Source organism: Phaenicophaeus curvirostris, chromosome Z (assembly GCF_032191515.1).
Source record: "Phaenicophaeus curvirostris isolate KB17595 chromosome Z, BPBGC_Pcur_1.0, whole genome shotgun sequence".
NCBI lineage: Eukaryota > Metazoa > Chordata > Aves > Cuculiformes > Cuculidae > Phaenicophaeus > Phaenicophaeus curvirostris.
The window spans coordinates 38,879,378-38,891,721 of NC_091431.1; the positions used below are offsets into that span (position 1 = coordinate 38,879,378).

Genomic DNA, 12,344 nt, shown 5'->3' on the forward strand with positions numbered 1-12,344 from the left:
TGTGGCCAGCAGGACCAGGTAAGTTATTGTGTCTCTGTACTCAGCACTGGTAGGCTCCGCCTGTAATACTGTGGTCAGTTTTGGGCCCCTCACTGCAAGACATATGGTTGGACTCAGCAATCTCATAGGTCTTTTCCAACCTAGCGATTCTGTGATTCTGTATTAATAAAATCATTTCTGTAATTGGCCAAAATTTAGTGTATGTAAATATTTATCCTATGCAGGCAGATCTGCTTTTAAATAGTCAAACTGTAATACATATTCAGACTATCAAGCAAAAAGTGAATAACATAGACCAATGCGTTCAACCTGAATGCAGCCGTCAAAGTTTTCCTGCTTCTCAGAAGATTACTCCCAATTAAGAGGACATTTGTTGGCTACTTTAATCACAGTAAAAATAGTAATAAATTGGGCAACCAACAAAGATTGGAGCACAGCATGTTGGCATGTTGACTGAGACTGTCCAGTCCTTCAGAACTTTGGAAGTGTGAACACAGAGTGAGTTAGCTCCTTGTACAGATGTGCTGCAAGTTATTATATATATTGGATGTAGGGTGTAAGAGAGTGCTCTGTTTATGTCCAACCTAATGTGAATTTTGGTACAAAACATGCCTAATTGCTCTACTGTTACAGGTTGCAACTCTGCTTCCAGAATAGCACTGTTAGATAGATCATCATGGTACTGATAGTTGCAGACGCACTAGAAGAAGTATATGAGCCTGTGGAAATAGTAAGTGGTTCCACGGGCAGTAGCTGAAGACAAACTTTTTTTTCCACTGCTAAAATCCAATAGCAAGAGGTTAACACATGAGACATGTGACCCACAAAATATGACTCATGCGGTTTGAAATCATGAAAACAGTGATAATTGTTCTGGAAAATCCTTTGTTTCCTACAGCAAAAGTTTAGCAGTCTGATAAAGTGGCATGTGAACATCTGACCTGTAAAAGTCTATCATACCTGATTCACTTGTGAATGGATTTAGCTGTGAATTTCTCTTTACTTGTGCCAAGGAGATGCAGCATCCATTTTAGGGAAAAGACTCTTTTATCAAGGAAGGTCTGTCACTCCTCAGGAGATGAAGCAAGAAGTGGTGAGACAAAGAATCACTCAGAACGAGTCACCCAGATGCTGCAAGTTTCCACAGGGAAGTATAATAACAGACCAGATAAAAATCTGAGGTCAGCACTTTCAGTTTAGTTCAAAGATACTGCTTCTTACACGCTCATGATTTTCTTCAAATTTTCTATGTATAACCATTCTTTCACTCTTGAAGAGTCCTTCGCTCTTAAAACTCATTGAGTGTTTTTCAAAGCCATCAGGGGTCGTACCAACAGAGGAAGCCTGTCACCTTTATGTTACAAGGTTCTCCAAAGATCCTTCTTTTCTGCTTGTAAAGATACAGCCTCTCTTATAATTTCTGAAGTCTTTAAACTTAAAATACGCTGCCCAATGGACTAATAGTCCCTTAGAACATGCTCTGCCTCTCATTCATGGCTCCCCTTCACCAAGTCTAGTAGAGTTACTTTTCACCAAAAGAAAAAAAAAATTGAACACCAAAAGAACTGATAGAAAGCCCTGTTACCAATTTCTTGTGCTAATTCTTCTGTTGTGATTCCCCCATGTGTAGCATCTGTAATTAAAGCACCTGGATTCTCCATACATTTGTACTGATTTTTCTTCAAGCCAGGAGGGAGCATCACCATTTTTGTATATTGAGCCTGCAAGTGGAATAGAACTTGATTCACACTGAAATGTCCCCAGGGCTGCAGAAACTTAGATTTAGAGATCACAAGATTTCAGGATGCAGCAAGGCTTTTCTTCTGTTTTGTATCCACAAGAGAGGAAGGCCAACACCCAAAAGGATATTTGCAAGATGGTTCAGAGCTTGCATGGTTGAAGAATACGCAAAGCAAAAGAGAGCAAGGTTCATCTCATCACATTCCCTAAGGACAATGCCTACTTCCTAAAATGAAAAAAAAGAAGCACCTTCTTTGAACATGTGCAGGGCCACAGCCTAGAAGCTACTGCTAAATTTCCTGTAGTTCTGGTGGTTAAGACCAGCGGGAGGTATCCTATGCAGCCTTCAGGAAAAGAGTGATATAGTTACCTTTAGCCTCTTTAATAGCACTCTTTTTCTTTATTTTTCAACTGCTGTGTAATGTACAAATAAATGAGAAGAAGCCCTGACCCACAGTTAAATAATTTGGAACATCTGCACTGACTACAGCAGCCTTGCGCCGGTCCAGACCAAATGAGGTTCTGAACTAGTGCAGTCTTGCCTGTGCGCACACACACGCGCACACACACACACACACACACACTTTTTCATTTCTCTTACTCCCCAGGCAGATGGGTGCTTGTTGATAAAACAGCAAGAACTCCAAGAAAAAAGACGTTCCTGTCTGTGAATGTATCTGGTACCTGCTGTTATCACAAGCAAGGTGGATGGATAGAAGTGAATCTCATTGTGCCTCCTTCGTAATCTCCGTAGTTGTTGGTCTCTAAAGCAGTGGCCAGTTTGTCCTTGTTTTAGCCAAATCATTATTTACCAGAGCTATCACGTAGAACAGATTTTTCCTACAACAGCTAAAAGACTCTTAACTGTCGAAGTGCACAGGTGGCTCAAGCAGACCATGTGCTTGACTACTTGTAGCTTCTACCAAAAAGTGTAATATCTAATAGATTAGCTTTCTGAATTTGAATACCTTTGTCTGTTGGGAAGGTGGATTTTGTTGTTTGTTTGGGCTGTTTTGATTGTAGCGCAATAGTAATGTTGTGTGCAACAACTTCTATAGTTTATTTTTTTTCTAAATTACTGGGATAAACTGTTTAAATTCTGCATTTCCATAATTAATCCTGTAACTGTCTGTGTTACAAGATGCTATAAACTGCTGAGCAAATGAGAATGGTGTGAGAACTGATTGTCAGGACATTCAGGAATAAGGCTATATTCCGTAACATTCATTGAAGTCAAATTCCTCCCTTTCCTGGTCTTAAAAACAGTTATTATATTTTAAAAAAAACCTTCTCTGTCGAACATCATCAGGCAGTAGTGAACACAGGCAACGTTTTTTCAAGAACATGCAAGTAGGATCTTTTCATGCTTATTGCAGGAGGGTTGGACTAGATGACCTTTAAAGGTCTTTTCCAACCTAAAATATTCTATGATCCCTTTACATTGAAACAGCTAAAAAGAAAGGTAAGTGCATGAGAACCGCTTTTATTCAGATTGTCCATTGGTTCAGGCTATTAAGCCATCTCATAAAAGGGCTTCTTGGTCAAAAGGCAGCTAGCAATGCCTGGCTGTCAGAATTTGCTTTACTTTATCCTATAGATGAGCTATCATTTTGTATTTCTTCAGCTCTTCTAATTGTTCCTCTATATAAGCTTTTTCAGATGATGCTCAGTGAGATATACTTCTAGAAATATTAACTTAGAATTGAAAACTATGGCCTCTGGTTATATTTTTGTAAGAATTTAAATACTGCCATTTTTTTTTTCTGGAATTCAGTTCTCATTACAAAACTAAAATATTCCCTAGGACTTCTGCATCCAAATTCTGCTTGCCCTGATGTCTGTAAAGGCAGAATACACCCAACAGGTCATATAGGGTGATTTATTAGGCTGCTAGTCAAGTGATAATTCTTGATTTGAGAGCCAGCATGTCTGGAATCGTTGCTCAGTGCCAGTTTTATACTAATTCCTGCATCAGGAGAGTCTGTAATATTTGGCGACAATCTATTGATTTCTTTCTGATGCATGCAGAACTAATTTTCAGTTACATGAATCAGAGAGGGAGAAAAGGGGGTGGGGGGGAAACCCTTAAATGTTCATTTCTTTTGGCCATGTCTTTGATCCGTGTTTTTTATCTGAGAGGGAAATGGTGTGTCTAATAGAGAACTGTAATATATTATGAAACAGTGAGACTTAAGAATCTTGTTAGGCAGTCAGTGCTTCAGCAGAATGAAGTGCTGTTGCAACAGGAGGAAAATTATACACCAATTATTTATCTAGTCAAGAAAAATTATGCCCCATAACATCAAAGACTTCCATGTATGAAATAATAGAAAGAGGGCAATTCTTATTCTTTCAGCAAGCCAGGGAATTTTTATTCAACTGAAATGCAGCAGGCCAAATGTTCAGGACCTTAAAATTATAATCCCACAGCTTCACATGTGGCCTACGTGACTGGTTCTAGGAACAGTTATTAAGAAAATAGCTGTGTAATGTTTATGTAGATTTAAATGAGTTATTATAAGTAATTAACTCATCCTGTTTCTTATTACTTCAAATAATATTTCCCTCATTGTTGGAGAAATATTTTTTCAGGCTGTATATTCCCAGTTCATGTATTTGTTTGTTTTCTGTGCTTTTCCTAATCCTCAATAATTCTCCTTATTTTCATAAACTTTGGAACTCTCTCATAATATTTCCTTGTGCATTAGTTTCTTATTTCAAAAATTCCTCAACTGTTGTACCTAACCAGAACAAGGTTTCAAAGCAAAGTGGATCAGATGGTGGTAATTTTTAAAATCCTATTTTTTCAATAGTATGTAGGATTAACAGTCTTCTGTATGTATCGGTCTTATTGAATTGTGAAAATAAAGTCCTCCCTGTTTTATCTTTGGCACAAATTCCAAGGGAATTAATATGTAGAGTTAGCAGGACAGAACTGTTAAAATCTGAATCATCTCTTATTCCAACAAGAACATTTTTCTGAAAGGTTAGGACATGAGAAAACGGTTTAACAGGAAAGGTTACTTGGAAATGAAGTAACTTTGCAGAGCTCTTCCAGAAAAAAAAAAAAGCCTGGGAATATATTATAGCAAGGTAAGGGGAAATCTTTCCAAGCACAGAAAACCCACAAATACTCCCAAGGGGAAAGCAAATTAACAAGAAGTACTGTATGTAATGTATTAGCTGTCCTGTAAAAGTGCTGTCTTCCTAAGTTTTGTATTGTTTTTAACAGAAAGCTGGTATGAATCTTGCTTTGTGTGTGTCTATACCCTGTCTGGTGAGTGACAGTCACTGCATGCCCTTGCAAGTATAACCTGTGAACTAGTATGCAATTCCACCAATGTGGGAGTATAGGAAAGAAAAAAATAGTACTCCCAGGTTCTAAGCAACTCTGTTAAGAGATTCATACTGAGAGTATACCCCTATATTATCCCTGGCTGTACAAACTAAGGTCAACAGGGATTCAGCTGGTATTCCTTTAATGCAATGGGTGTCCAACAGGACAGTTCAATCACATCATGCGATCTGAAAACACTGCAAACAAATTAACTTTTTAGCTTGGGATGTAGGTAGGTAGGATATAGATGTTATTTCACCGGCCATTCTAATCCTCCATTTCTTATGTATGTTTGAAACAAAACCAACTGATTGTAGAGGAAAGCTGAGAAATGTTTTCAGAATTTCCATAAAATAAGTATTATTTTTGAATAATTGGGCTGTAATAAGAAATGCATGTCTACATGAAGTTCATATCAAAAGAAAATGCTTCATTACTTAGTTCCTCCCTTCCTTACTGAAATGGAACAGTCTGTGCCTGTATCACTTCTTCCATTTAATCTTGTTAATGCAGCCTCTTAAGACTCTACTTTTGCAACAACGCAGGTACAACTGTGAATTAGCAGGGTAGTAGGCAGAATACTGTTCTGCTCTTAGGAGTCTTACTTATTTACAACAAAATGTGTGATATGCAACCCAGAATAAAAACTGATGCAACTGGTGAGTTGAATATTTTTCTTCTTCAATTCCTTAACAATACGAGGTATTCCAACGAAGAATAAATAGGGACACAGTAATCAAGCTGTACCAAATCTAGCCTTGCAACAACTGCGCTTGGAGTTGTACTAAAGATTAATTCTTCCTACTGTGTTAAAAGACGGCAGATTATATTGGTAAGTAGACATTTGGGAAGTGTAACATTTTTCAGACAGCAACAGATGCAAGCCCGAGAATATCTCCAGCTGATTTGATTGCTTTTCAAAAGATGGGGCAAAGATTTTAAATAAAAATGTGCAAAAGTGAAAACTCATAGTGATGATCAAAAAATATGATCAAATTCAAAAAGCTCTAAGAAGGAAACATAAGAGGAATTTCAGAGTAATTTCAGACTGAAATTACTTTTATTATTTATTCGTTGTTGCCTATATCTCTTGTCATTTTGTCTTGTAGGAGCCTAATGTACAGGGGAAGGTATTGCAAGGAAAGTAATCCAGGACAGTGGATAGGAAGTTATTCCATTGACTATGATGGCAGTTACATAAAGTATCAGGCAATGCAAGTCAGATGCTCTTTTTTTTGCTGCACTCTATAATTCTACTTGAGAGTGTTGACTTACTTAGTGCAGTTCAAAACTGAAATCTGTACTTGCAGAAACACATTTCACCATCCTTTCTTTCCCTTGAGCAGCCAGCTTGATGATTTTCTGTCTTAAAAGGAAAAAGAAGAAAAAAAAAGCGGCTCCCATTTTTAAGAAGGCTTTTGCTGGTGAATCATACTCATTAACAAAAATAAAGACATAAACCATGTTTATGTATTCTTGCCTCTCAACTTTTCCTTGAGCATGACAGTTAGCTATTTTGGTAAGAAGCTTTAAGCTGTAAAACATTTAGCCTTGAAAGCTCCATTAATTAGTGCTTTATCAGGACTGCAAATATACAATATATTTAGCTTACTAAATGTTAAAATGCTTTGGGTTTGTAAGTTGCATCAAATTCTGTGGTTCACCAAAATATTGTTGAACCAAAACAAAATATGACAAAATCAAAACAAAGTCAAAACATATGACTGTAATAATAGAATCGGCTAAAATTTTCATGAAGGTGTCTTGCATAAGGTAGTCAGAAAACAGTTGTAATTAAGCATTTTTAATTGTAAGGGACAAATAGGTTTGCATAGGTTCCAGCAATGAGAAACGTTCCACAAAATACCAATGTTGAGGGTTGGGGGGAGGGGAGACAGGTGAGAAACAGGGATGTTGACAAGAGTTTTGCTTATCAATGTGCAAAATAAGCCTTTGTACTTTCCCACACCTTTGTTTATGGTCCACTCTGTAGTCGTTGATATTCTGTGTGCAACACTTCCAAAAGTGTATTGGCTTTCCCATAATTAAATGTACATGTTCAGATGAATCAGTGTGTATACTTCCTCACTAGTTAGTGCTAGGCCACCTTTTGTTCTTAATTTTCAGTATTAGGCAAATGAAAACTCCCTGGTCTAAATTTCCAGAAATGTACTGTTGTGACATTTTCTTGCTACAGTAATTATAAAAGCTATAAAAATTCATACTGGAGGTGTAATGTTTGGGAGGAACCAGGGACATGGCCAATTAATGTAATTAAATGTTGAAACAGTCTTGCAGGCGTGCGTATTCAAATAAAGACAGATGTTTTGTTAATAACAGCGATGTTTTATAGGCAATCAATTATTTTAGTCTGAGAAATAAGGCATTGGCCTAATTGATGAAGTACAAGAAACATTATTTTATTTTATTTTATTTTATTTTATTTTATTTTATTTTATTTTATTTTATTTTATTTTATTTTATTTTATTTTATTTCATTTTATTTCATTTTATTTCATTTTAACTGTGAATTCAACAGCAGAATATTTACCATATGAAACACACATGTGATACACATCTTTGTTGAATGCGAAAGCTTTTTTCTGTATCTTTTCGACAACATAGTAGATGTGGGAGAGAGGACAGTTGGAAGATAGTGGTTGTTTGAAAAAGTGATTAGTAACCATTAAGTATGCTTTAACATTGTTTAAGTCATTTTAAGTCACATTTTCGTAACTTGTAAAAAGTAAAATGCCAGCTTTCAGTGCAGTATCCTGAAAAGTAATGTTTAATGTAGCTGTAACAGTGGTTACAAAAGAATATCTAATTTGTTTTTAAAGGTACACACAGGATACAAAGTTATTAGATGTTTTAAGTATATTACCATATGTGGTGATTTCGGGACTTTTAAGTGCTTTTTTGTTCCTACTGAGGCTGGCATTTTAAACATGTTTTTTTCCAATGAAATCTTAAAAATGTCACCAGTTATTCATGTGGGGTGTGTATTAGGCTTGGACTTACTCAGATCTCAGCCTTTCCTCTTTCCTTTTCCAATATTTTATTTATAAAAAGTAGAATATGTTGAGACATCAATAAAAAATCGGTACGGATTTCCACAGAAATAATCCACAGAAATGGAAGATTATAAAACATAAATATCTAGTTATTTCAATGGTGAGCTCACTACTCAAAGCATTTACTCAGTTACTTAAGACAAAGTACTTTTCCATTCCAAGTATTGCTTAGTGATTTTTTTATCATATTTTTATTTGTATTGATCTGTAGCAGTGTTTAACTTGCTAATTTTCAGAGGTGAATATTTAGATGGCTTGTTTCTTTACTGTTGTCTTACATGTTTCCAAAAGAAGAAAGCACTTTAAATTCTTTGAGTATTTCATAATTTGCAGGCAACTTTTGCATGAATTATAAATATTGATAAATATGAGCATTTGAAAGGTGGGACAATAGAAGAAGGTTCTAACCCAGTTTTTAGTTTCTCTGAAGCTGCATTATTTGTAGGTCTGGTAACTCTATTTTGAGTGTATCCACAGATTGAGCAAACCTAAATCCTTTATCATTCACAGTGAACTGTAAGATTGTACTACTAACACTGATCACACGTGACCTTACTATTTTTTCCTTAGTCCATCCCAAGTGTTAGCACTGCCTTTCTTCCCTTTATCAGAGCAAGTGCTTGAGAAGCAGTTTGGAAGTTAAACAGTTGTAAAAGAGAAGTTAAATAGGATTATACTTGAAGCCTCCAGTTATACAGAGGCTGGCTTCAAGCTCTGTTTTGTTGCAACTGAGTCACGAGCACTCAAATTGCTGACTGTCAGCTGGTTCTGTGCAAGAGTCCTCATTTCCCTTGACGATTTTGCATGGCATCAAATTCTGCATTTGAATGTTACTAGAAGTATAGGAAGTATAGAGATCATTCATACAAAACAATGCAGGTAGAGGGGGAGAAGCAAGGCAGGAGGGGAGGGTGTGTGAGAATTGTGAGTGTGGTACAGCTGCAGTCCAGTAGCAAAGAGATGGAGGAGGCTACCACAGACAGAGCTAAGAATAAGCACTACAACTTCCTTTCACTGCAAGCTTAAGTAAGTTTTATTTTCACCGCACTTCAACAAGCAGTGACGCTAACTGGGTTTGAGGAAAGATAAGGTCATGTGTGATCCCACAGCCTTGAAAACAGAAGATCGTCAGAGCCTGTTCCTGCAGCATCTCTCTTTGTGATCCTAGGCTTTGTAACTGTACAGCAGCAATCTATTGTGTCTAACATGAGGAATTCCCAATGAGGTGCTGAGAATTACATGACAATTTCCGACGGCTCTCAATGGGCAAAATTGACTCGTCACTTGCAAAGTTCATTAGTCTATTTATCCGGAAGTGAAAAAAAAAAAATAGCCATGGATTGCTGTCTATCAGGAATCAGTAATTCAGAAACGCAGCACACTGAGTAGCTTTCTGAGTAAAGGCAAATAAGGAGGAAAATTAATTTGTCCTGCTAAATGCCTGCTATATTGTAAACCATTTAAGTGAAACATGCACAAATTATGATAAATAGGTTGGCAGAGTAAATACTAAGTGACTATCTCATAGGAAAGAACTTTACAAGTGCCACATTTTCTGTATAGGCTGTGATTTTTTTGGGCAAGTGCACATTCATTGTGTGGAGAATTGCATAGAAAACATAGTCATCACTGCTCTAGTAGCCAACCTGACCAGCTTATATAAACAGTAACTAAAGCTGCTAGAGATTATTTGCAGAATATTGGATCTGATGAGCTCAAATGTAAGGTAGCTTGGGTAGTATAATATTTGGGATTACCACAATAATCTCTTTAGGGAAAGTGTATAGTATCAGCAGAACTATTGCCTGAGTCTTTGAGGGAAGTAGAGACCATACAGTAATAGTTCTGCATTTATTATACACTTAAATCTTTCCCTGTGAATAAGGCAAGTGTCTGAGCTCATTATGGAGACCAGGATAAGGCTTTGAGAATTTAATTAAATACCTCTGATTTGAACTCACCTATGGAGCCCAAATTTTCATTTTGCCAACTTGTTTTTGTTGTGTGGTAACTTATTCTACTGATGCACCGTCCATTGAAATTATGTACGTAATATCCATGCATATGACTTACTGCTGTTAGGGAAAAGACTTCACAGATTAAGGTAGAGGAGTCCATGTTGAGAGGCGTGAAAATGCTTCTGTACAGATTACATAGTGCTAGGTGAATTGTCAGTGTTTACCAGTCCTTCAACCCCTTCTGGCCTCTCTGAGCAGTCTTTCAGGGACCAAGCTTCAAGCCGGAGCTTCTCACAAGGGCCATGATACTCATCTTTTTGGATCTGGACATTGAGCTGTTCTTGAGAATGTCTGTGTTAGCCAGCACCATTCTGCAGAGAATACAGGCTGTTCTGCTTCCGTTCTCCTGCCTTCCCTGCCTGTGGACATTGACAGAAAAGTCTGGGATGGCCTTAGAGGCTTGTGCTTCTTATGCACTTTAGCCACTCTGTCTTGCCCAAAATAAAGTAATAACCAAGCTGCTAGGTAGCAATTTCTGAGTCTGGCATTTTCCTAGACTTTTGCTATTTCATCGAGAGTCGGGCTGCCATTCTTGGGAAAAAAAAATAAAAAAAAAATCATGGTTTCTGCAGAAAAAAAGACTTGTAATCCAAAATAAGTGAATATCAATTATCTCACAGCATCACGTCATGGCTCCTAGGACTTGTAGTTCTGTTGCTCACAACTACTTTTGCTCCACGATCATTCAACCTTGGAAATCTTGCAGTTTTTCTAATTGATAAGCATAATGAAATTCAGCTCTGAGCAATTATCCTTGTCCTGTTTTAAGCTTAAAGTCCTTAGCTCCTACCTAAGGTGTGGTAGAAAGCTATGAGTCCAGAAGCATTTCTTTTTAAAATAATGTATTTCTTGGTCTAATAAAAGATATAACATCTGTCTGAAAATCTCTGCTCAGATATATCCTTGAACCATCACAAGAATAGCAACTTTTTACTACTCATGAATTGTTAAATAACACTGCTAGATCCATTGTAATTACAGTCTGCAAAAGAAAGAAAGAGCATTTGAACAAAAACATTTTTTCTTATTTCTGTTCTTATTGTAATAGGAAATAGTTGTTCTATTGTGCTTATTTTTCTCCAGTATTTTCACCTTTTTTGCTGAATGTAAAGACAAGCTATCTGTGCAGATCATTCTTTCCAGGCTGATTCCAAAATAAGTATGTAACAATAAGATACAAAAAGAATAGATAGTATGAGTGGAATGAAGGTTACCTTTAGCTCCGGAGCAGCCATAATCGTTTGAACTCGTATTACTTCATCCACCTGTTTCAAAGCATTTGACAATGGTCTGTAAACATTATTATGGCCATGAAACAGATACAGAAAGTCTTCTAAAGTATATACCTACAGTGCAGATACAAACATATTTCCTTCATGTGCAAAATCCTGAAGTGTAATATATAGCATGCAGTTTTGAAAATTTTCTTCAGTCTACAGACATTGCAATAAGCATTTCGAAGGTTTGATCTTAGGTTTTGTTTTAAAAAATAAATTTTAAATATCAACAAGGGTGCACAGCATAACTACACAAAGATTTTTTCATGGAAAAAACTTGACATTTTAGAAGATTCTTTTCCAATAGTCTTTAGAACATCTATGCCATAAAGGGCAGAGTTGATCTGTAAGAAGAGCTGATGTACTATTCAGTGATTTTTCTTTTTTCCCCACTGGAAACCATAAAAGAGGATGGGATAAAAAAAAGTGTCACAAAAAAAAACTTCCAAGGAAGATTGATTATAGGCCAGAAAAAAAAAAACTTTCACTGAGAGTATGAGACCATGAAAGAAATCAGACCTGACAACTGTATGGATATATGGATGTATGGGGAAAATTATCTTTTTAGCAGCAATCTATCACTATTATTTTGAGCAATGATCTATTAGATTTCTCAATATCAAACTTCTGGGACTACCACTAACATTGAAATACATGATGAGTTTTTAGAGATCATGTACAGATCAAATCTGCTGAATGTGCCCAGTGAGATATATAGATATAGAAGAACTTCTGCCTCCAGTGAATTTGTGTGTCTTTCACATGAACTGTAGGACTGGCATATTTGGGAATCATCCACCTTACTGCAAATGCAGAGATGGCTCTGGGCAGAGTGGACCTGACAATCTTTGTAGCTCTAACAAAGTCTTGGGTCCAGATTCACAGTCAGAAGTGCACA

The 12,344-nt window shown here is 36.6% G+C and overlaps 1 protein-coding gene across 2 annotated transcripts in view; it reads left to right on the top strand.

Moving 5' to 3' along the window:
* RORB (RAR related orphan receptor B) overlaps positions 1–12,344 on the top strand; it is a 140,781-nt gene that overhangs the window by 86,484 nt on the left and 41,953 nt on the right. Inside the window, exon 1 of one of the 2 annotated variants that reach the window (XM_069879881.1) lies at positions 5,682–5,736. The exons of the other annotated variant lie outside the window; for it this stretch is intronic. Within the exon in view, the coding sequence (XP_069735982.1) occupies positions 5,697–5,736 (40 nt within the window). The 5' untranslated portion in view covers positions 5,682–5,696. Of the gene's footprint in view, positions 1–5,681; positions 5,737–12,344 lie in introns of those variants that run through there. 2 annotated transcript variants of the gene reach the window in all.